The 26,390-nt window shown below is 38.6% G+C and overlaps 1 protein-coding gene across 5 annotated transcripts in view; it reads right to left on the reverse strand.

Moving 5' to 3' along the window:
• Positions 1–25,097, reverse strand: part of SENP2 (SUMO specific peptidase 2) — a 31,788-nt gene extending 6,691 nt beyond the window's left edge. The window contains exons 1-14 of one of the 5 annotated variants that reach the window (XM_082626061.1): positions 24,947–25,097; positions 22,826–22,881; positions 19,439–19,572; positions 18,685–18,751; positions 16,386–16,476; positions 12,997–13,165; positions 10,799–10,902; positions 8,812–8,906; positions 8,181–8,232; positions 7,221–7,284; positions 5,485–5,661; positions 3,807–3,938; positions 1,912–2,115; positions 803–882 (exon numbers count right to left, since the gene is read on the reverse strand). In XM_082626061.1, the coding sequence (XP_082482187.1) occupies positions 803–882; positions 1,912–2,115; positions 3,807–3,938; positions 5,485–5,661; positions 7,221–7,284; positions 8,181–8,232; positions 8,812–8,906; positions 10,799–10,902; positions 12,997–13,165; positions 16,386–16,476; positions 18,685–18,751; positions 19,439–19,489 (1,286 nt within the window). In that variant the 5' untranslated portion in view covers positions 19,490–19,572; positions 22,826–22,881; positions 24,947–25,097. The other 4 variants (XM_082626060.1, XM_082626059.1, XM_082626058.1 and 1 more) reach the window with 4 other exon arrangements.
• Positions 25,098–26,390: the final 1,293 nt, after the last annotated feature.

The following is a 26,390-nucleotide window of genomic DNA, read 5'->3' on the forward strand; positions in this document are numbered from 1 at the left end:
AAAGACTAGAAGGAGATAACTGCTTTATAAACAATTTGGTGTATCTTATGATTTTAAAAAATTTCTTCTCTATATTTTTTATTCAAGATAAACACCCATAAATAAAAAGGATCTTTTACACTAAAACAACATCAAAAAAGAAAGAACTGAATTATTGTTAACTTTTTTCACATCATTCAACAAGAGTTCCTTACTAAAGTATCCTTATTAAAATTATCCAAGTATCCTTACTAAAATTAAAAACTGGAACCTGCATTTGCTTCCAGTGAGCATAAGGGTTTCAAAATAGACTTGTTTCACTGATTTGCTTCCTCTCTGTGAAATTCTTGTCATCACTTTACATAGCTAATAGATGACTATGCTTTAAAGGCAGGTTTCTAGCAATTACTATTAAAACAGTTACCTACAAACCATGTTTCAACTTAAAAATTACCTCCAGGTTCTATGAGATGAACCGAACCATCACACAAAGCACAGAGACATCAGTGAGTGGGCTTAAGAATTCAGAGTGTATCAATCCCAGAGAAATCTAATTCAAATCACGGGATTCTGATCAAATATATTTTACATTATGACATATGACAAACTTGTTTTCAATGATGCTATTAAATAAGATTTCTCAGTTAAGATCAGATTTTGAGGTTATTTTAGACAAAAAGATGGATTCAGGTCAAGTTGTGAACAACTAGGAAGATAGCTCTCACTACACATTAGACTACCATCCACCAGAGGATGGAAAGAAGAAAGGCCACTTAACAAAGGGCACACTAGGCAACACTGAAGTTTTTAAGCCTTTACTTACAGGAGAATCTCACAGATCCTGTGGCCCTTTTGTCCCATAGAATCCAGATATTTAAGACACTTTTTTCTTAGGTCTATCACCTATAATGGAAAAATGCAACATCCAGAAACAACCATCACAAAAATGAGAATTTTATTTCTAAAAAGATAAGCATTTAAAAAAAATATATGTACCAACATGAATGGATTTCTAAGACACATTTTTCATAAAACATCACAGATGATATGAGCTCCATGTCTATAAAATTATATTTTTCTATTCCTAGAGAAAGGCACAGAAACTTATTCCTTAAAACATTAGTGGTCCTCTCAGAGTGATGAGACTTTTTTTTGCCTTTTTCTTTATACCTTTACTACAATAAACCCGTTATCATCTTGTAAACAAAAGTAATAAAATAACCCACGTGCACTAAAATTCTTTCCTATTAAAAATCAAAGCTCCTCCACTACACAGACTGTCTTGTAGCTTTCTAAGTTGTTCAACTCAAGAACTAAGAAGGGACTCTGCAGAGTATGCCTTTAACATATACTACGGGACTCTCACTAGACAGAAGAGTCGCCTTCATTACCAGCACACTTCATTTTATTGTGCTTTGCAGACATTGCATTTTTCACAAATAGAAGGTCTGCAGCAACCCTGCATTAAGCCAGTCTATCAGCGTCATTTTTCTAACAGTGTTTGCTCACTTCATGTCTGTGTGTCATATCTTGGTAATTCTTCACAACATTTCAAACTTTTTCATTATTAATATACTTGTTATGGTGATCTGTGATCAGTGACCGTTGATGCTACTATTGTGAAAAGACTACAGCTCACTGAAGGTTCAGATGATGGTTAGCATAAAAAGTATTTAGCAATAAAGTATTTTTTATTAAGGTACGTAGATTGTTTTTTAGATATAGTGTTATTGCAGACTTAATAAACTACAGCGTAGTGTAAACATAACTTTTATATGCACTGGGAAACCAAGAAATTGATGTCACTCTCTTTATTGCGATATTCGCTTTACAGTGGTGGTCTGTAACTGAACCTGCAATATCTCTGAGATATTCCTGCATTTAACAGAACAGTCATTATCCAAACTCCAACAATTAAACCTCTCGACTTACCACCAGGCTCCAATGTACCTTCCGATGAATAGGCACCAGAATAAGTTCCTGTTCAAAGAGATTGACCCCTTTGGTCCATCTTTTCACTGCTTGGTAACCCCCAGACTTTAATTTCGGATAGAAGAAAGTACTGAATGCATAAAGTGCTGGATACCCTTGTTTTTTATTTCTTTCCACCAGGAGATTCATGTAAAAATTAATGACCTGTAATATCAAGAGAGTAAATGTTAGAATATGGCAAGTATATTATCAAAACTAGATTTCTACCTAACTCAATTAGGATGAATTAGAAAATAAGCTGAGGGAAGGGAAGGTACTAAGGAAGGGGATAAAAGGGCTGTCTATGACAGAAGATGGAAAACAAAAAATGATCAGTGCAGGGACTTCCCTGGTGGCACGGTGGTTAAGAATCTGCCTGCCAATGCAGGGGACACGGTTCAATCCCTGGTCTGGGAAGATCCCATATGCCGCGGAACAAATAAGTCTGTGTGCCACAACTACTGAGCCTGCATGCCACAACTACTGAAGCCCACGCACCTAGAGCCCGTGCCCCGTGACAAGAGAAGCCACTGCAGTGAGAAGCCAGCGCACTGCAACAAAGAGTGGCCCCCGCTCACCACAACTAGAGAAAGCCCGCATGCAGCAACGAAGACCCAAAGCAGCCAAAAATAAAATAAATAAAATAAAATAAATGTATTTTTTAAAAAAAGATCAGTGCAAAATGGGAGGGATTAAGAAGGAATGAGACTGTACTTTTGAGGCATATGAGTAAGAGAGACAAGAGAAAGAACTCAAGGAGAAAGTCTGCAACAATGAAAATGTATATGTAACTATATCACACACAAAATATGCAAAAATATTAACTGGAAGTGAATTTTACTATATATAAATTACACTTCAATTAAAAAAAATTAAATGGAAGGAAATACACCAAAACATTAGTATTTTGTTTATTTTTGAGTTGTGCCACTTTCAAACGATAATGTTTTTCCTTCACTTTTCCTGTATTTTCTAAATTTTCTATAATAAACACATTTATTTCACATTTATAATGTGAAACAGAAACATTCTAATTTTACAAGAATGTGTTTATATGTCACTAGTTATAGCGGGGAGGAAGGAAGGCAAAGGGAGAAAATGCAGGGGCTGAGCAGCTGGGTAAAGAACCAACTGGGAAATTGGCAAGAACCAAGAGCTAGCTTTAGCTAAATACATAAGGATACAAGATGACAATTAGGCAAATTTTACAGTTATCACTCAAATGAAATAAAGAAAAAAATCACATAGTGTACATACAGTGATCAATATATTCCTTTATTATTGAAAAAATAAAATGGCTCCTATAAGAATTCATCTAAAATAAAGTATCGCTTGCTTCCTTCCATTTATCAGTTGCACCCAGGATTTATAAAAATCTCACTGAAGACTAGTAAATGCAGTGGTGGATGAAACAAAGCACAAATGCAGAAGAGGGAAACATTGCTAATTAAAGGCAGCAAACAATCAGAATTAATCATGTTTTTAAGGTTTAAGATGTTTTTGTTTTAGATAAACTAAAGCTGCTTTACCAGCCACCCCCCCCACCTTTTTTTTTTTTTTTTTTTTTTGCAATACATGGGCCTCTCACTGCTGTGGCCTCTCCCGTTGCAGAGCAAAGGCTCCGGACGCGCAGGCTCAGCGGCCACGGCTCACGGGCCCAGCCACTCCGCGGCATGTGGGATCCTCCCAGACCAGAGCACAAACCCGTGTCCCCTGCATCGGCAGGCGGACTCTCAACCACTGTGCCACCAGGGAAGCCCTACCAGCCCCTTTTAATTGTGTAGAAACCACTATGGTTACAGACAGAAAATGGTTAAGCATAATGATAGTCAAAGGGGGAAATAAAGACAACTTACTTCATCATTGAGCCAGTGATAGTTCTTCAAGGTCTGGATATCTCCTCGAGTGATTCGTAATTTGAAAGCACTACTTAGGATCTCATCCTGTGGGCCATGGCCTAGAGCATTACTGATTTCCTTTTCCATGTCCTGAATTACAAAGTCCAGAGGTTGCTGCTTTAATATGGAACCACTATCAGATACTGAAAGTCTGAGATTGAAAAAAGCTTTTTATCTCTGTTAATACCTGACCCTTAAGAAAAATATACCATCAAAGACCTACTAAATTGAAGTAGGAAAGGATGTCAATTTAGGAGCACAAAGCAATCTTACTACTAATGGTTATAAAAAATGTTAGTGCAATTATTAGCTTCTGAAAACAATAATTTGATAATAATATTTAAAGTATACTCTCAATTATCCCACTACCATGTGGGATACATGAGCCAAACATGTACCAGATGCTTGAAGCACACCATTAATCCCTGCTTGTGGGGAGAGTATTATCACCATTTTATAGAAGAGGTAAATCTCAGAGAATTTTGGTTACATGGTCAAAGTCATATAATGATTAAAAGGCAGAGCCAAGATTTGAACCCAGGAGTGTCTAACTCCTCAGCCTTTGCTCCCTTCACAACACTATAAAAGCATTTTCATACTTTCCTTATCTACCTCCTGAACTTTTATTTTAAAACATCAAAGTAATAAAATTAGGAATCAAAGAGATCATTCTATCCACTTTTGACATGAAGAGAGTAAGCAGAAACTAGAAAACTAGGCAGCAGTCTAGCAACTGAGTCCTTATTGAATAGATGGCATCATTCTCAAGAATTACAAAGAGAAATGCATATTTAAGCTATAAGCCTGAATCTATAAACCAAAGAGAAATTATTTTATCCAAATATTTTCAATACTGCTCCCCCCCACTAAACAAAATTTTGCAGTTTTATGGATCTCTCTCTCTCTCCACCTGCATGCCCAACATATAGTAAGTGCTCAATAAATATTCACTGAATAGGACTGACTACCACAACAATGGAGAAGGAGTCAAGATGTGGGCTCACCTTTAAAATGAGAATTTTTAACTACCTTCATTTCCTTGTCTTCTATAAGTTTTTACTTATAGAAACGTTTCAAATACAATAATCATTGAAAGGGACATTTTAGTGAACCATAATCGCTTAACAAAAACCTCAATGAAGGGGAGTTCCCTGGCAGTCCAGTGGTTGGGACTTGGTGCTTTCACTGCCTGGGCCTGGGTTCGATCCCTGATTGGGGAACTGGGATCCTACAGGCCGTGCATCTCGGCCAAAAATAAACAAATAAAATAAAATGTTTAAAAAAAAAAAAAACTGCAATGAACTCCTTCCTAATGTCAGACCCATACCGTGTAACTCAAAATATTTTAAGTTTAGAAGAAGAATCTACAAAGAACCCATTATATTCCAAGATATGTGACAATTCTGTCTACTCACATTTGCTGAAATTAATCTAATCCCTTAGGCCACTTTCACAGATCACTAATGATCAGTGTAGCCAGTGACTGACCAGCCCTTGGGCCTGATTTCCTTCATACATACATTCCCTAGCCTGGAGAAACTCTTCAAAACAAAACATTCACTCAAGTCTTAAATAACTGAGGTTATTTAAAAACATGTCCCTTATTCTGATCATCACAAGAAACAAGAAACAATACCTCTGTAAGTTCAAGAAGATCATCTGTCCTTTTATCCCTCTCTTTGCTTGAGCAATTTTTTTCTTTTGTCTCAAGTATTGACATCTTCCTCCTGAGTAAGCCACTGCTTCCACTGCCCAGGCGGAGTCGGGCTGACACTTCTTCAGATAAGTCAGGTTCCAGCTGGAGTCCCCTCCTCTGATCAAAAAAGTTCCCATATTCTACTGACATGTTTGATACTTGCACATATAAACATACGTAACACATGAAATATAAAACAGCACCATTATCTTGAAAGAAAAGAGAATTAGTAAATCCCCAAATGAGTAAAGTAGATTAAGCATATCTGCCTGTCCCTGGAAGAGGGAACAAAAATTGTTCAAGACCTAAGGCTCACAACAGGACACCTCAATTATAAACCATGAAGGAGAACATTTGTTTTCCCTGGAGGTAGCAAGAAAAGTATTTTCAGTTTTCTTATTTCAATTAAAAATAATATAGTTAAAAGACATTTTGAAAAGCTTTAAAAAAGCAAAAAATATGACCCATAATCCCACCACTCAATATAAACCACTTCTATCCTTATACCAAGTAAACTTGTTCTACTTCATCCTTTTAAAAAAGTAATTACATATTATAGAAAAATGCACAAAACATTAATGTGCCACTTAATTTTTGTAATATTAACACCTATGTAACCACCATTCAGGTCAATAAACAGAATTTTGCCAGCATCCCAGAAATTCTGATAAGAATCTTTCCTTATCATGACCCTACGTAACTGTTAATACTGAACTTAAGTCATCTGGTAGGCAAACTTATCTAAACTTAGGAAATTTATTTAGAAATAGAGCACTGGACTAGAACTACACTCTCAACACATGTAGCCAGTGAGTGTTCTTTACTATAGCTAACTGCCAGGTATACTGGTCCTAGGAAACCAGTAGCTGCTGGCCCTTCCACATGGTCCCAGATCGCAATGCCTTCAGGTTCAGCAAGGATAGAAGCAGGACGTAGTCTTTAGCCAGGTAACAAATACATTAGAGAAGGGAACAACCTAAGACTTAGGACTTAAGATTATGACTTAAGACTATGACTTAGCCTTAAGACTAGTTCTTATGAAGATATCAAATGGGAAAAGAGAATCTTGATCAGGCTGATACTTAACACAAAGCAGTTCCCTAAACTTTGGTATTTCTATTACCTAAAATATGAAATACTCTAAAACTTCAAGTTTGCATTTAGTTTAGAAATATAATTCTTTTGGATATGGAGTGCTTAGTAAAACACTTTGCCACTATTATTTAAAATGTTGGTACTGCTATGGAGATCACTGGGACACTTCTTATTCTGATACTTATATAGAAAATGTAAAATCCAATTAAGCAGAAGATTGGTGATATTTTCAACTAAATATGAAATCTTGAATCTGAAAAGTCCTGAACAACTATTTTCCCTAAAGATGTATGGTTTTAAAAAGTTCTCCAAAAGAAGCCAGGCAACACAGATAAGGGTTGGGATGGAAGCAAGTTAGTCTCTCTTACAAAGGTCGCTACAGCACAGAGATAAAAGTCTTGCAACTCAGAAGAAAGCCAAAGGTGTGTATCCTCAATGCCTGCTGCTTCTTCAAAGAAAACAACGGAATTAGAAATCAAAGTAACATATATCATCTTTCTTATTTTTCATGGGCCCAAAATTTTAACATAAGTCAGGTGAAAGAGTAAAAGACATAAAATTTAACTAGGGTTTCTACTTACACCTTCATTTTCTAGTCTGATTCCAACTGTCTTCTCTGTATCAGAAAGTTTCCCCTTTGAACACCTGAGGAAAAAAGTGAGAGATTACAGACTGGATGACTGTAATCTGATACATAATAAACTAGTTTCAGAAAGATTTAATAATTGTAAACAAATATTGCCTTGAGTTTATATAGTCCTCTAAACCAAAGGTTAGCAAAATTTTTCTAAAAAGGATCAGATAGTAAATATCTTAGCTTTGCAGGTTTTTTTTTTTTTTTTTAGCGGTACGCGGGCCTCTCACTATTGTGGCCTCTCCCGCTGCGGAGCACAGGCTCCGGACGCACAGGACCAGCGGCCATGGCTCACGGGTAGAGCCGCTCCGCGGCACGTGGGATCCTCGCAGACCGGGGCACGAACCCACGTCCCCTGCATCAGCAGGTGGACTCTCAACCACTGTGCCACCAGGGAAGCCCAGCTTTGCAGGTCTTATGGGTTTTGTCACATCTTCTCAACTTTCATTGTAGTTTGAAAGCAGCCATAAGTAGTATGTAAATGAATGAGCATGACTGTGTCCAATAAAACTTTACTTACAAAAACAGGCAGGTGGACCAGATTTGGTCCATGGGCCATAGTTTACCAAACTCTACTATAACTGAACCAATATCCAAAATCCTAAGGCACACAGAACTGCCTTCACTGTTCATATATTAGAGATGCTGATCACCAGAGATGCCCACCACACCCACGCTCTTGTCTAAGCAGTACCGATGCCTCCCAACCTCTAATGCCTAGGGGAGAAGGGCACCCTCCCAAGCTAGCGTGGACATCTGACACAAGAGCTACCTAAGTACCCACACATACTGACCAGCTACCAGAGCTGAGAAGAGTTCACAATTCCTCAGACATGGTTACTCATATAGTCTATAAAGTAAGAAAATAATATGTCAAAGAAAACTTAGAATAAACTGAACCATGTACCTCTTTTCACTTCTCACTGAACACAGAGGTCCCCTTGTTTCAACAACTTTATCTGTGAGGATGATAAAAAAAAAAAAGAAAAAAAAAGTGTTTCCTTTATTAATCAATCATATAGCTGGAATTTCAATTTATGGTTTCCAAAGTATCAAAATATTAATTTACATTGAAATGCTAAAATGGGTTCCAAAGACATTAGCCTCCATACGAATTAAGTTGCTTACAAACGCATAAATCTCTTTCTCCTTTAAATATAACCTTTAGTGTAAACTGACTAATATCTGCTCACCTGGTAAGCTATCATTTAGTGTCATTTAGTGAACAGCAAGTAGAGAAATACAAGGAAATTAATATAAGGAATACAAAGAAATTAATTTTAGGCTCACAAAATATACACTACGATATAGAAGCTAGAATAATCATCAAGAGGTATTTTATAAATTGGCTTTATTCTGAAATAGCTTTTTTACTAAACTACTGGTACTGGTAGGCCCCTATCAACGCCCTGGGGTCTGATAAAGTTTTAAAGTTTGGTACCATCTTTTACTAGTATGTCATTTTCCAACTTTATATGCACTTGAACTAAGTTCAATATATTAAGACTATTAAGATACAGCTAAATCTGGGAACTCACATTGTTTTGGAACAAACTGGGTTGTTTTGACTCCATGACTTTGCTCTTGCCCCCAGCCTTTGGTCTTTAATGTGTCCATCTGACTTCTCTGAGAACTTAGAAACACAAACAGTGAAGAAGATCAGATACAAAAGGAAAATCTATTGTAAGTATTCATTATCTCTTTCTGGTAAGCTTCTCCAAACAGGAGTTATTGATAACCCAGAAATGTCAAATTACAAGAGAAAGGACGCAACATAGCATCATCTGGGACTAGGATAAAAGGAGTCTAATCCTGATTCTAATATTCCAGCCAAGTTACCTAACCTCCAGTTTCTCCATTATAAAAGTGGATGTTCTTGGGGCTTCCCTGGTGACGCAGTGGTTGAGAGTCCGCCTGCCGATGCAGGGGACACAGGTTCGTGCCCCGGTCCGGGAGGATCCCACATGCTGCGGAGCGGCTGGGCCCATGAGCCATGGCTGCTGAGCCTGCGCATCCGGAGCCTGTGCTCCACAACAGGAGAGGCCACAACAGTGAGAGGCCCCGCGTACCACAAAAAAAAAAAAAAAAAAAAAGGATGTTCTCAATCCCCAGCACCACCTTGACTGAAAAATCTCAGCATGATAACACCCAAGTTAAAAGATGAAAAATTTTAAACGATATACTGAAATGGATCCCAAAACAACAAATTAAAAGAACATAAGAAGAAAAAAGAACAACAACCAAAAAAACATAATAAGCAAAACAGTTTGAGGATTTTGCTGACATGACAAAACCAACAGTTCATGAAGTATACTGCTGCTTCCAACAGTGGCTAGTCAAAATGGAAAAAAATATGAACATTCTGATTGACTAAACTGAATTTCTTTTTAAATAAATTTATTTATTTTTTGGCTGTGTTTGGTTTTCGTTGCTGGGCGTGGGCTTTCTCTAGTTGCAGTAAGCAGGGGCTACTCTTCAATGCGGCGCACGGGCTTTTCACTGCGGTGGCTTCTCCTGTTGCGGAGCACAGGCACTAGGCACGCGGGCTTCAGCAGTTGTGGCTCACGGGCTCTAGAGCACAGGCTCAGTAGTTGTGACACACGGGCTTAGTTGCTCCGCGGCATGTGGGATCTTCCCGGACCAGGGCTTGAACCCGTGTCCCCTGCACTGGCAGGCAGATTCTTAACCACTATGTCACCAGGGAAGTCCCTGAATTTCTTTTTAAAGTTCACAAAGTTAAAATTCCCGAAGTTAAAATTCTTGTTATTTCTGCATTCAACAAGCTAGACAGTCTTGTTACTTCTTCACCCTCAACTTACTGTTAAATAATTTCTGGGACTCCCCTCTGTGTATTCTCACACCGCTTGTTAGAATTATCAAGTAGACCTCAAACCTGAGCTCACATATTTTTTGTCCCCTTGTTTACAGGGAAATGAAAGGCCAGACATCAATTCCTTCTGCCATTCTCATCTATTTGGTCAACTCAGCACAGTTAATTAACACGCAGTCTTGTAAAGAAAACTTCTTATGACCTGGGATGATTTTAATCTTGTCTCTAGAGTGGAAGATTTCCGACTGTGCTAAGATGCATCCACTAGGATGCCTCAGAGACTATGTGTACATGGCAGGGGTGGGGGCGGGGCTGGGTGGGAGGAGATGAAGGGAGGGAAGAGCCGGGGAGAAGAGGGGGAAAAAGAGAGGAAGACAGAGGTCATGAGAAACGTGTGTTGGGGAGGTTGAAAAAAACTCTCTGCACCCAGGGAACCTGACTTCAACCAGTGATTCCACTTTTCTGTATCAGAGTTTTATGTAAGAGTTCACTTGAACAAAGGACTCTTAAAGCTAACAGAAAATTCTATTTTGTAAAACCACTGTTCTATATAATCCATCAGTACAGACAAATTACAGGGCTCGCTCTCTCAATATTAATCTCTTTTTTCAACAAAGCCCTTCCCACCAACCTCTTCTCCAAAAATAAGGAAAAAGATGTCTGGCAAAGCATTTATCTTGGTAACGCATCTTTACCTATGATGAGTTGAAGTTACAGGAGGAACAGAGTTTCCATGACCACCTTCTTTAAGTCGCTCCAGTAACCTTCGGTATTTCTCTCTCTCCTCTTTTTGAACACCCTAAATAAAAGAAAGCATTTAGATAACTACCAGCACATCAAACCTATAATTAAATCATAAACAAAGACTAAGAGGTCAAATGCAGCTCACAGATGTGTTTCATTCGCCAGCAGTTTTTGTAATTTTAGTGTTCAATTCCTTTAATTTTAATTACCAACTTTACAAATTAAAAAGAAAAATCCAATAACATCTGGTCTCTTTTGAAACACTGTATCAACAATCTGGAGCTATGTAAGACTATTTATTCCCTTTGGTCACCTATTCACTCCAGCCCATTTCACTCATTTACATTATCTGCTAGACCTTGATAGCATCTTAGTTTTGACAGTGAAACTGGGTTAACCACAAAAAACTCAGCAGAAATAATCCACTTGCATATTCAGAACATTCAGCTTCCAAAACAGAACTGGTCTCACCAAAGTCACTAATGACCCTCCATGGCCAGATCCAATGGACACATTTTCAGCTCTTCTGTCACTTGACCTCTCTCTCCAGCATCTCACCCTGCTAACCTCGCCTTGCCTTCCTGGACAATACACTCTCCTGATTTCTTTTTTTTTTTTTAGTATTTCTTTATTTTTTTAGCTGTGTCGGGTCTTAGTTGTGGCACGCGGGATCTTTGACGAGGCACGTGGGATCTTTTGTTGAGGCGTGCAAGCTTCTCTCTAGCCCTGGCATGTGGGCTCCAGGGCCCATGGGCTCTGTAGCTTGTAGCACACAGGCGCTCCCACTGAGGCGCACAAGCTCAGTAGTTGTGGTGCATGGGCTTAGCTGCCCCACAGGATGTGGGTTCTTAGTTCCCCAACCAGGGATCGAACCTGCATCCCCTGCATTGGAAGGCGGATTCTTTACTACTGGACCACCAGGGAAGCCCCTCTCCTAATTTCTTATCTTCTCAGTCTCCACTGAAGATTATTTCTTCTGCCTCCCTGTAAATGTTGATGGTTCTGCCCATTATCTCTTCTCACACTACATACTCTCCCTAAATAATCTCTTCAGCTCCCTTGATTTATCTAACACCAATATGTAGAAGATTCAGCAATATGTCCCTAACCCTGCCTTCTTCTCAAAACTCCCATATATCCAAAAGTCTATGGGACAGGTCTTCTTGCGTGTTTCACAGGCACTTTAAACAATGTCCATAACTGAAGTCATCACCTTCCCGTAAACACATAGGGTATCCTGGTCAGTGACACATATTTATCCAAGATTGAAATCTGGGACTCAGGTTCTTCCATCTAACCTTATTTCACACTTAACCAGTAAGTATGTCCTTGCTAATACTACCTTCTAATGTTTCTAGAATATGGCCTGTGTATACCCCATATATATCTGCTCAGTCCCATCCCTTATTTCTCATCTAGGAGGTACTGAAGCCTACTTTAATACCTCTCCTTAAAATCCCCTCCAGGGCTGCAGTCCATTCCTTTCTCTGCCTACTTGCTTGCTGATTACAACAATTAATGTGTAAGCTCCTAGAGAACAGGGACCATATTTTATTCAATTCTGAATTGCTGAAAACTGGCACAGCACCTGGGACCCAAATAAACATTTCTTTGATGAACTAAGCTAAGTGGCTCAGAAAACCATCTAGCAAATTGCAATAGGTGATGGACTGGGGGAAATGCCAGAGACAGGAATAGTTCTAAATTCTCCTGGAATAAGTGAAGACTTCAAGAGGGAAGGGAAGATTGTTGATGAAGACATCATGCTAGGTGCCCTAAAAATGGAAGGAAAAAGCAGACATGTACACCATTTACTTCCCTTACTTAGTCACAGTTATTACAGCTTATACAAGAAACAAGTTAGAATAATTCAGACACCCAAAAAGAAAGAATCTATAATCGTACCTTTTCCTAATATGATTCCTTTTTCTTTCCTTTACCTGAAAATTGACTACATATATACAGAAGAATACATATAAGCATTGGAGTCAAATAGGGGCCAGATATAGAAGGGAGACTGGGAAATTTACAGTCCCTGTACACCCATTTATACCTTTTGTATTTTGTACCACAGAACATATACTATTTATGCCCCCCCACTCAAATTCCTAAAATTGCTTTTAAAAGAGATCAGGCTAAAAGGGCTTACCTCCTCCACAGTACAATGGGGACGCCTCAGACCCTTGCCACCCTCTTCAGAAATCATCTCTGTTACAACCTGTTCCTGAGGCTTCCACGTTAAGGAACTCTCCAGATTGCCTTTGCTATGGCGACGGCCACCTGGTCTTCTATTACAGGCTTCTGAGCTCAAAGTAAAACTGAGAGGAAAAAAAAAAGAAAGTTATTCCCAAATGGCTTTAATTGCTGGAATTTAAGCTCCAGACAATCCTGTGATTAAGCTGTCTCAGGTTAAGCTTGTTCCTGGCAAATCAGACAAACACCATTCACAAAAATTAGATCTCTAGAGCAGAGGGCACCCCAGAATTCTGCTATGGAATGTCTATTCCCAGTCACCAGGGCTTCCACATGAAAGTCTTTGCCTTCTTCCTCATGCCCAATTTTCCAACTCCAACTCTGGCTTAGCTCGCTACTACACAACATACCCTCCTCTGGTACTACACTTTTCCTTTAGTCATTTGGCACCACTGAAATTAACTATTGGTGTGACTGATTAATTACTGGTGTCACTGTGGGACTGCATCCCACACTAAACTTTAAAGTCCATGAAGACAGAGATTTCATCCTTCCACCACCGTATCCTGGTACATGATCTAAGCCAAAAGGCACTCAATCAGTATCTGCTGAATACTAAATTAATAAATGCTAAAGAAAGGGAAGCCATGAAGCCCTCACCTAGTCACTGTTGCTGGTTGATAGAGCCTGCCTCTCTTGCCATTACCAATAATGGAACAAACTGACATCATACCTCTCTTGATGTGAGGTTTAAGAAAGGACACATCACATATGCAGTATTTTTACCAAAAAATTTGCATAATCTAAAATAAATCATGAGTAAACGTCAGACAAAATTAAGGGATTCTACAAAAGCAATGCTTTGTACTCTTTAAAAATATTCATGCTATTACAGACAAACAGAGGCTGAGGCATTGTTCCAGATTAAAGGAGATCAAAGAGACATGAAAATTAAATGTAATACATGATCCTGCCCTGAACTGTGGGTCAGAAAAAAATAATCTCTATAATAGAGAAATTTAAATAAGATTATATAATAGTACTATATCAATGTTAAATTTTCTGATTTTGGTCATCTGTGATTATGTAAGTGAATGTCCTCATTCTGAGAAATAAATACACTCAAGTACTTATGATTAAAGGGGCATGGGTCTAAGACTTACTCTCAAATGATTCAGAAAAAAATATTATGTACATATAACAGAGAATGATAAAGCAAACTGGAAAAATGATAACAACTGGTGAATCTAGGTCAAATGTATTCACCTACAGAGTTTCAAAATACTGTACATGAAGCAAAAACTGACATAACTGGATGAGACAAATAGTCAAGTCCACAATTACAGTAAGAAACATCAACACTCTATACTCATCAATCAATAAAAAAGTAGACAAAAAGTCAGTAAGATCTGTAAAACATTATCAGCAAACTATTAATAACTGACATTTACAGAACACTCCACCCAACAATAGCAAAATACACATTCTTTTCAATGAACATGGAATATCCAGACTGAATATATTCTAGGACATAAACAAATGTTAACAAATTTAAAAGGACTGAAATCGTACTAAGTATATTCTCTGACCATAATGAAATTAAACTAGAAATCAGTAACAGAAAGATATCTGGAAAGCCCCAAGTATCTGGAAATTAAACAATATAATTCTACCCTTCTAAATAATCACAGGTTAAAGAGGAGGAGTATGAATGAAGAGTAAAATGAAGAGTATAAGCCTGATTGTAGAATTAACCTTAGTTTCAGCTTAACCAGTTTTCTCATAATTATATTCAGATTATTGATCTTTTCAGGAATACTACATTAGGTGATGATGTCCTGCTCAGTGCAATGTATCTGGAGGCCAGGATGTGAGTTTGCCCACTGTGGGTGATTTAAACTTTGATCCTTTGGTTAAGGTGGCGTCAGGCAGGTTTCTCCACTCTGAAGTTACTATTTTTCCCTTTATAATTTGTAAGTAATTTGTGGGGAAAAATTCTGAGTTTATGTAAATATTCCATACTTCATCAAACTTTTACTTACTAGTTTTAGCTCAACTGACAATTCCTGTATATATCAGTTATTACTGTGATAGTTAAAAGATGGTGATTTTCTAATTCCATCATTCCTTCTACACTTACTAGTTGGCATTCTACTATAAAGACCTTTTCCTCCCACACTATGTACTTATTTATTAACATGTGTATTCTTGTCTTTATTCATTTGATGCTTAAATTGTCCCCAACTGGCCAGTGAAAGCCCCTTCAAGTTTCCTCCTGTGTCATGTTGATAATGTCCCCAGGTTTTTAGAGCTCCTTTAATTGCTGGCACAGGACGTTCCACAATCATTTTTTACTTTATCTCTCCTAATCCTACAATCAGCCGTTTAGCCACCTCCAGGGAGCCTTACTTTTTATAGTTAGTGTCTCATTTTCAAACATGAGTGGACAGCCAAGGATTACCAGGTATTTGAGTAAGAACTCATAAGAAAGATAAAACCAAAATAAACCAAAGGGGAGGAGAAACTCAAAGGAAGCAGACAAAGCAAGGAGGAGAAGAAATTTTAAAATAATTAACAGCTTTAGAGAGATAAGAAAAGATATTGTATCTCTATAATAAGAATTTGATGGTTGGAGAAAGAAAAAGCCATGGGGAATAGGAAATGGGAGGATGCTTACAACTTAAAAACTATGAAGCCAAAAAAAACACAAAAGTATACATATATGTTTATCTCGGTGGTAGAAGATTTTTTTTAAACAAGGGTAAGGACAAAAACAAAAGAGAATATATACAAAAATTAAATTAGATCAATCCATAAGGTCCACTATCCAAGGAACAGAAGTTCCAGAAAGTGAGAACACAGAGAGAAGAAAATTACTAATAAAATAATAACAGTTCATTGTATACATGATTTCTGCACTGTTCTGAATGCATATTATACTTCAAAAAAAAGTTTAGAAGTGAGTGACAATTCTTTTTTAGAAGGTTTTAAAGGGCATTCCCTGGCAGTCCAGTGCTTTCACTGTCGAGGGCCTAGGTTCAACCCCTGGTCAGGGAACTAAGATCCCACAAGCCACATGGTGAGGCCAAAAAAATAAAAATTAAAAATAATTTTAAAAATTAAAGGTTTTCAAAATCAGATTATATAGGCATATGATATGGTAGAAAAAGTAACACACACTTGAGTACATCTCTCACCAGCTGTATGATATTTGGCAAGTTACTAACCTCAGAGTACTTACTTAACAAGATTACATAATAGAATAAAAGTGAGAATGCCTAGCAAGAGTGAGCACCTAAAAATTACTAAGTTTCCATTTACAGAAAGGCAGAATTTAACACTTACCCAAAGGAAGGCAGGACTCTGCGTGGCTGATCTCGAGTTACTGTCACTCTGATCTTCGGATAGTCACTTATTCCATTAGGAGATTTATTACCTATTTTTCAAAACCATTTGTAATTATAAAAGAAAAACAAAAAACACACATACAAAAAACTGTGAACAGTCTGCATTAGAAAAGAAAATCTGGAATTCCCTGATGGCACAGTGGTTAAGAATCCGCCTGCCGATGCAGGGGACACAGGTTGGAGCCCTGGTCCAGGAAGATCCCACATGCTATGAAGCAGCTAAGCCCGTGTGCCACAATTACAGAGCCTACGCTCTAGAGCCCGTGAGCCACAACTACTGAGCCCTCATGCCACAACTACTGAAGCCCACGCACCTAGAGCCCGTGCTCTGCAACAAGAGCAGCCACTGAAATGAGAAGCCCGCACAGAACAAAGAATAGCCCCCACTCGCCGCAACTAGAGAAAGCCTGCTTACAGCAACGAAGACCCAACGCAGCCAAAAATAAATTAATTTTTTTAAAAAAAGAAAAGAAAATCTGTGAACAGTCTATACTGTAGAACTAAATGTCTTATTTTTTCAAATTCTATTACTTTCTAGCACACATTTTGTAAAAGTTAAAGGAAAAGCAATAGTGCTTAGTCTGTCTTTGTTCTCAGGTAGGTAGTAACAATTCATAGGAAAGCTTTACTAGTTTTGCTTGCTGGGGCCAACAAAAGGCATGAAGAACTCAATGATTATAAACTCTGTAATCTAATCAAATTGAGTAAATTTTTCAAATTGTTTCTTCTTCTCAAGAAAACATAAGTATTTTTAAATGAAAATCTGCTTTGTTACTACATTTCCCTGGAAGCTTCTAATACTTGTGAGATGGTTACTATACCTCAAAAAAGGGTAACAAAATTCTCGTCAGCCACATTATCTGCTGGAGCTACTACAGGGGTTTGGAGTCCCTGAGGACTCCAAAATGCAAAGAGGTCTAAAGCTCAAAGCTTTTTCTTAAGTCAGTAGCAGCAAAATATGAACTGACCTGCATTCGTTTGTAAAATCTGACTTGAATCAATGTTTAATCCTGTTGGGGTTTTTTTGTTTTTGTTTATTTATTTATTTATTTATTTTTTGCTACTTTGGTTCTTTGTTGCTGTACGCAGCTTTCCCTAGTTGCGGAGAGCAGGGGCTACTCTTTGTTGCAGTACGTGGGCTTCTCATTGCGGTGGCTTCTCTTGTTGTGGAGCACGGGCTCTAGGCACGCGGGCTCAGTAGTTGTGGCTCGCGGGATCTAGAGCATAGGCTTAGTTGCCCTGCGGCATGTGGGATCTTCCCGGACCAGGGCTCAAACCCGTGTCCCCTGCACTGGCAGGCGGATTCTTAACCACTGCGCCACCAGGGAAGCCCCCTGTTGGGGTTTTTTAAATAATATTCAACAACTGAAAAATGTGGAATTCCCAAACGTATCTCCAGCATTTCCGATTTGAGACTGTGGATTTCTTTACATAAGACATCTGCCCTAGGAATACCCATGCTTCTCTGACGAGGCTACACAAACCCACAGAAATATAGTGTTGGTACTTCAGGCACAAGATACATCTACCATCCTCTCTATATGTCAATTTTCTGAACCCACAACTTCTCTAAAGGCTCTTTTTCCCCCTTCCTCTCAAACTTTACAAGCTTATCTGTGCAGCAGAGATCACAATCATTTTCAGGACTCTGGCTTCTTCCTATTTTTCCCCACCAGAGCATTTTATATAGTATATATAATAATTACAATTCAATTTCAGGGTCTAAGGATGATATGGAGGTTCCTAATCCACAAAACCATGAGAACTGGGCACCCAAGGTTGCTCCCCCATCAGATGATGTCCCTCAAAGGCAGGGTTTTATTATTTTGTTTTTTTATTATGTTGTTATTTGTTTTGCTATTTTGTTAGTAAAGGTTTTATTATTCTATTATTTTGTTTTGTTATTTTGCTACTAAAGGTTTTATTATTTTGTTATTCCTGATAACTTAGCACAGTGTCTGACAGAGTAAGCTCTCAGGTAACACTTTTTTTTTTCTTTTTAATAAATAAGCCCTGATCTAAGTCACATTAAAGACACTGATAAAGCAAACAGGAAACATTAACAGTAAATTCAAAGACAATACTAAAGGAAAGCTATTTGCTTTTTAGAATGGTAGGGTGAATATATCTGTGTTCTCATCCAAAGCCAAATCAGTGTTTTCCTTTCACATTCCCAAAACTCAGAGAACAGAGGCAGAAGGAGGCAGGGGAAGCAGAAATGTTCTTGACCACCTCACCCAGTTTCAGCATGTTGTTCCAGGATCCGGAATCTGTCAGTTCAGAAGATGAAGAGTTCGAAAATACCTTAAAATCAAAAAGAATCATCTCTGTATTCACTCTTAGAATTTAAGTAAGTCTTAATATGAAAAAAAAATCACTCTATTAGTGATGATTTAGTTACCTCACAGAAGAAATTTCATCAATAAGACCAAAGGTTTAATTTGTGAAGACTCACAAAATGATGTAAAAAGTAACAATTCCAGATTCTTCACACATACTTAAACAAGAAAACCAGATGTAGAGTTGACTCTTGAACAACAAGAAAACCAGATGTAGAGTTGACTCTTGAACAACAAGGGTCTGAACTCTGTGGATCCAATTAAATGTGGATTTTTTTCAGCAGTAAATACTAGTGTACTACAAGATTAATGGTTGGGAATCCACGGATGCAGAACCTCAGATATGGCAAACCAAGGATCTGGAAGGCCAACCATGTGAGCTTTTGACTGTGTGGAGAGTTGGGGCCCATAACCCAAGCATTGTTCAGAGGTCAACTGTATTAGTAATCAGGCTCCTTATAAATATTTTTTAAATGCGCAATTTCTTAATCTTTCATTTTTGGGTCTCTATCTCAAGTCTAATTAAGACATGAACATTTCGGAAAGAAGTCATTCTACATGTTAATTCCTAAAAAGAGAATATTTCTAAAATTTAACTTTAATGATTAAGTACAAAGACCAGTAGCCCCAGTGAAGCCTTATCCCCACTGACCTCTCCTGAAGGGACCACATTCCGTGTTCCATTACAAGCAGAAGTCACCATGGGCTTTGTGGTCAGCTGGAATGGGAATCCAAATAAGCTGGCAGCATTGTAGAGACTGTTTTTCACTTGATGAATAAAGCAACCTATAAAGTGTAATATAGATTACATATACATATATAGAGTACTTAAACTTTTAGCAAAAAAAAAAAAAAAGGTTATATCTTAGAAAAGGCCTCTCTCAATTTTTATTAGAAGTCCTATCTTCAACCACTGAGAGAGAAAAGGTACCTGTAAAAATAATTTTTCTCGTATCTGAATAACTGTAATTCCAGCATTAACATTTTGGGGTTTTTTTAGTAAAATATCTAGGAGGTTACAAAAGCATGAAACCATCATTTTAGCAAATCACATACTGATTCACAAAAAAAAGTCCTGAAATCACAGCTTTTAAGCAATGAGTTTCCCAAAATATATACTGTAAAATAAATCTTTCCCAGAGACATAAAGGCATAACTTAGACAACCTGGAGCATATAGTTACTAGGTATGGCAGAATTCTAGGAAGCATTACCATTTACTCATTGGTTTGTCCTTACTTCTCAGGCAGGTTAACAATATAGTTGTCCTAAACAACTACTTACTACCTTGGCTATATCCAGGATGGAAATTAGTGAAGTATAAGATATGTGGCTCCTAAATGTCTAGGAGCAAACAAAGCTATGCCTCTACTGGAGAAGATGTGTTGGAAGATCTCAGGCTCACCCCTCCCTGCCACCAAAAATAAAGATTACAAAATAAGTAAGTAAATAAATAAGGGGGAGGGGTAGATTTCAATGCTTTCCCCACTTCCTCCTTTTATCACACTACCCCCTTCTCACTTCCTTCACTGCTGATTTGTTTTCTACAATTTCCTTTCTATTTCCTAATTAAGGTTTTCTAAAGCACTAGTTTGAGATAAAGGGGTCATCATCTTAACCATATTCTGCTTTAGAGAAAAATACCCTGAAAGTGAAATGGTGGCTTTTAAACATCAAGCACCCCAGAACATATAAGATATAAAATACTTTCCAGGAAGATAGGGAATAACTTAAACAACAAGAAAGATGTGCTAGATGGGTAAAGCAGAATCCAATTTGAAGTAATCTGTCACTATAGAATAGTTAGAAGTACCAAAATTTGCAAATGCCTTCTCATTTTAGGAACTGGAGAGAATTCCAAGTTATCCCTCTAATAACGTTGAGGGATATCACTTACATTCTACTGTGCTGTAAGTGGGAGAAAAAGAACTTTAGGGATTGGTGCTTATCATCCAGATTGGCATCCAGACTCCAAAGGGCAGGAAGTACTCGTAATAACATAAATGCATAATAAGTGCGCACAAAAAGTATTGTGATATTTATTTTCCCATAAGTTTTGTCAAAATCTGAGTATGCCCCAAAATTATGTCAAAAGATCTCATTGATTAAAAAAAAAAAAAGCAGGCAGGAAGGACCACCTCATCTGTAAAATGAAGATAAGACCATCTTATTTTGCTGAGACTAGACTAAGTAGATTGCTTCAGATCCCTTTCGTCTGTAAGATCATGAGTCTGCAATTCTAAGCTGCTTCTTCTTTTCACGCTTCCTTTTTTTCTCTCCAAAGCAGCCAACAGACTCACACTGACCAATATAGGAGCCAGTATCCACAGGTAGTTACCTAAGTTTAAATTTAATTAAAATTAAATTCAGTTCCTCAGTTGCACAGCCCCACTTCAGGTGCTTAATAGCCATCATCTCAGAGAGTTCTATTGGCCAGCACTGCTAGAGACCTCTACAAACTCTACCAGGAAGTATTATCTCTGCTACCCACTGCTTCCCCCTTGGCTTGGGTTCCCTTCTATAGTTTCTAGTCAGAAAATCTTAATATATATTTCGTGGAGATCGTGGATGGAGAGAACCTTAACATACCAGAATTATTTCAGGAACCTTCTCTAATACCACCATCAAAGTTTTTTGCTTTCTGTTTTTAACCACATACAGCTGTTTATTTATATTTTTCTATAAAATTGACTTTTTTCTGCTAAACAAATGTATTTGTGAAAGGTAACTTTATATTACTACTGTTGATGGAAAGCAAACTTATTTGCCTTATGAAGAAATGAAAACAACAATATTAAGTTCTAGCTGGGCCTGTTAAAAAAGGGAAGATTAGCATGTATTAGACAAGTTTTAAATACATACTAGCATTAAATCAACATGTTTTCTGCTTAAAATAATCAGAAATTAAAAATAACTGAAAAGGATACAACATTTTTAGTTTATAATTCAGATGATACTTAATGTTATGAATATTGTATCTCCTAAAATCATTTATTTCTTGAATTGGTATCTATCCTGTGCTTTGGGAAATACTGTCCTAATGAATTTAGTAAAAATTCCTGGCATTCAAAGTCCCTCTGTATTTTGAACTCTCTCTTTGGTCAACTTTTTCCCTAAGTTCTATTTGCTATTTCCTGAACTACACAATTTCCCATACTGTTCCCTCTGCCTAGAATGTTTTTCCTTCCTATTGCTCTCTGTCGATACCCTATCTATCCTTCAAGACTCATTTCACATATTAGATCCTTCATCAAATATTTACTGAGACTCTTAACCAGAAGAAAACTGGACAGTATTTTGTTACTACCTTTTTTATATCACTTATCATATCGTCCTAGACATTAGTATTATTTATGCACTTGTCTTAAAACCCCCCACTATATAATCATACACGCCCTACAATTTTAAGGTCCTTAAAAATAGAGACCCTGTCATACTCATTTTTGTATTTCCTGTGGAACCTAACACATTGCTCAACAGTAAGACAGGCTCAGTAAGCACTCACTGGATTTAAATGAAGTCTTAACACAGACATGTCCACTCTTTACCTCATCCGGAGGTAGATTCAAATTCACATGTATTTTTGAGAAAGAGGAAAATATTACTATAGTATTCCACTGTGCCTTTTCCCTTTACTCTAATCTAGTTTTATTCTCTTCTACCACGCAATGTCTAGCCCTTCAGATATAGGGAAGTAAACAATTTGAGGCAACAGATTACACTGGTTCACTCAGCTATCCAAACTAGATGACTCAGTTTGAAGTAGTTTTTACAGTGTTTTCTCCCCAAATTTAAAAAGCACCTTTTCTTTATAGGAAGATTCGGAAATGTGAAATGCACTTTCAACATACAGGCTTATTTATCTGGAAAGATACTTACGTTTCTGCTAACACTGGTTACCTCTAGAGAAGATAACTGAGTAGAAGAGGGACAGGAAAGAGACTTACTTTTCACTGTATGTACTTTTTATCTTTTGAATTTTGTCCACACATAAACTTTTCTTATTTAAAAAACTAACTTTTAAAATTAATATTTAATACCTAATCTTGGTCTTTTGGCTGGTATTTCATCAGTGTCCACTGTAGAAAGCAGAGTGCTGAAAAAAGAGAAAAGAGATATATATGCATATATTCATATACACACATATGCACTCCTACAAGTAAGCTTACTATTCATGCAACACACCCCCTTCCATTCACTTTATCATAAAATGAGATCCAACTAACGTTTATGCTATAGTAGGCCTTTATTATTTGAGGATGTAACACTATGGTTTCAACTATATGAGATCCAAAACTCCCTATTACATAATAATCTGTAGTCTGGCTAAAGTACAAACATGAAACTGGTCAGAAATCACTTAACTAGTAAATAAATATAGGTAAAAGCTTAGGACTATGCTATTCCTTTTCTCTCCAGAAATGATTTAAGAACAAATAATATCCTTTTGAAAGATGACACCCTCCCCAAAGAAAGTCACTTTCTACTTCAGATAGAAGTAGACAATACAAGAAGCCTCAAAAGATAGTTCTCAGCCAGAAAAAGGTGTTATATTTAACTGCATTTTTATCATGGAAACTATGTTATAGTGATAACAAAGAATTTGGAAATTCAGGAAACTTTTTGGACCTATACCTCAAGAATGTTAAAGGTTCATGGTATAATCATCCTTCTAAAGATGATTATGAATGATCATATTTACAAAAAAAATGAACAGAATAAATCCCAGGAGAATACCATTCAGTTCATAACTTTAAACATCCCAACAAGACTTCCTATCTTCATCTGGACTGAAAACTGGCTTACATTTAAAAGAGTCGTTTTAGATAAAGGATGTGGTAAAGACCAGGAGTTTGACCTACAAGCCACTATTTCCCTGACCAGCAGAGATTCGCAGTAAAAATAAAGGACAGGAGAGAGGAAATTAACATTTCCTTATTCAATAAATATGTACCAAGTGCCTATCACGCACCAGCCTCTGCACAAGGCCCTTGGGTCAGAATATACAAACACTACCCTTATATACCCTAAGCATCATTCTAGGTACTTTACAACTTGTTGTCAAATGATCCTTATATCAACCCTACAGAAAGGTAGAAAGAATATGTTAAAACCTTGCCCTCTCTGGAACACATGATGGAATTTAGCTCACAGCCAATTCATCAATGATCTGAATTCTTAGACTCATACATTAAGTAATCATCTTGATTTCTCAAGCTCCAAGAAACCATCCTCCAATTATCTTGAGGCTTAATAAAAAAATGAAATTAACACTTGATCATTAAAAGTTGGGAGGTTATGTATAGAATTGGTATGGTAGTTTATTCTCTAGATTATTTCTTAGGGAAGGGGGAAGACACTATGAAATGGGACAAACCAACAAGTAAATGCTGAGAACAACTTTTAGTTTCCCCAAAATTTTAACTGAATTTTAGAGTATTGACTAGTGATCTTTTTAAAGGAATGAAGTACCTACTTTTTTTTTCTCATACACTAATTCTAAAGCACAGAATCACTCTCCCTCCCCAGCAAAACACACACACACACACACACACACACAGTTTGACAGTTGTTTCAGAACAAGACAGCTGCTGTCTCTTGGTGCTAAGAGAACAGTAAGTGTAATCGAAAGGGCTTTGGGCAAGCTGTGAGTCTCACTTCCCTTAACTGCACTTATTGCGCACAGATGACACTTGGGAGTGTGCTTTGTAAACAGGAGCCACACAAAGACAGTATTCCTTCAGTTTTCAGTTTTCAACCTAAGAGCAGCAAAATATGATACAGCCCCATTTGTTGACAGCAACCAGCTTGGACTCTGACAAGAAAGATCCTAACCATCACCGACCACTATCTCCTTCCATCATCAGGATTCGCATCGGCACAGCGCGGAGGAGCTACTACGTCACCAGGGCATCCGCGACACGCACCTCTACCGCCTCCGCCCAGCTACCTGTTTCTGCCGAGCGGGGCCTGCCTGGCTGGATCAGCGCTTTGCCGGCAGAGCCTGGGGTGGGGGAGGGGAACAGCCAGGCCGGCGCTCGGCCCCCTCTCCTCTCACCTGTTCGAGCGCCGCCTCTTCAGGAGGGCCCGGTCAGGGGGCACCGGCCGATCACAGAAACGGAAAATGGTGCCGAGAATCCTAAGCAGCCATTTGTACATACCAGGCCCAAGCAGCAGCGGCGGCCGACACACCCCGAGACGCAAACCCCAGAGCTGTCGCCGCCGCTGCCGCCTTCGCTGCCTCGGCCACCAACGGCAAAGATCTCCAACGGCAAAGCTCAGTCGCCGACTTGTGACGCGGTCCTATGGCCCACAGATTCAACGTCACCCGGGCTACAGGACGCCCCCGCTTGCCACCGCTTCTGACGTCACGTCCTCCCGCCCGACCGGAAAGCATCTTCGCCCTCAACCTGCGCAGGCGCAACCTAGGTCCCCACCTCCCGAGCCTAACAACCAGAATGCCTGCGGGATGACCCCGGCCCAATCGCTAACGACATCGCAAGGGCTGTGGGCGGGGTTTTCTCTTCGGCGGAGCCAGTCCTGAGACTGCCCGCGGGACAAGGCCCACGGGCCGCACGTGCGAGTTCTCCACCCGGGAGGGAGCGCTCCCAGCGCTGAAACACAGTAGGTGATCAGTAAATGTTTGAGTGCACCAAATAAAAGTTAGTCAGGTTAATTAACAAACGTTTACCCTGCTAGGCGCCCTTTACTTTTCACATACTTTCTGTCCGGTATTTTACACGCAGTCACCTTCATTTCTCCCAGCAACCGCAGCAACCGCAGGCGATGCGGAGCCTTGTGCCCATTTTTAATAAGGAAATCCAGGCATAGAGCGATTAAGTAATTGCCTAAAGTCAAAAAGCTAGCTAGTGGCACAGCTGGAATTTGAACCGCAGTCTGTGTAACAGCGCCACAGTCCCTCGCCCTTGAAGTCCGTCTACTGGCAGAAACATGATTACAAATTACAAAATAATTGGCTGTAAGTAAACTATACTTCAATTAAATTTTTTAAAAGATAATTGGCTGCTGTGATAAAGGTGGGTAGAAAGTGCAGTAGGAGCCAGAGAAAGGAAAACCGTCGGCTAGGGAAGTTAAGGAAAGGGCACAACTAAAGGAAGGCTTCACAGAAACTTAAGGATGAAAAGCTACCTGTGGCCTACTAGTAGCTACTAGTCGTCCCCCCCCCCCCGCCCTGAGCTGGCAGGGAGTGCTGCTAATTACTCTCCCTCTCTTATCTAGAGGTCCTACTTCAGGTTAATTATCAACAACAGAAAAGGACCCGCCCTCTTACTAAAGGAAAATCCAGTCCCCTGGCCCAACACTCCTGGGAATCCTCAAATGTTTTCATGCCCCACGAATCCATCCCTGAATGCACTTGATCCTTAATCTGTGATTCAGTTAAGGTCAGATTTCCAGATTTGCTTGAACTTCCAACACAGGCACTCCCCAGTAAGCCTCATCATTTGCTCAATAGACATTCTTCCTAGATTCTTTCTGCAGCAAGCCACCCAATAGAGCCCCAGAAGCAACAGCTACCCACCTGTGGCTACCACCACACTGGCCTGGGGGGATGGGGGCAGGCCCTAGAGGGTAGAAGCAAATCCT

Source organism: Mesoplodon mirus, assembly GCF_964341445.2.
Source record: "Mesoplodon mirus genome assembly, chromosome: 6".
Lineage (NCBI taxonomy): Eukaryota > Metazoa > Chordata > Mammalia > Artiodactyla > Ziphiidae > Mesoplodon > Mesoplodon mirus.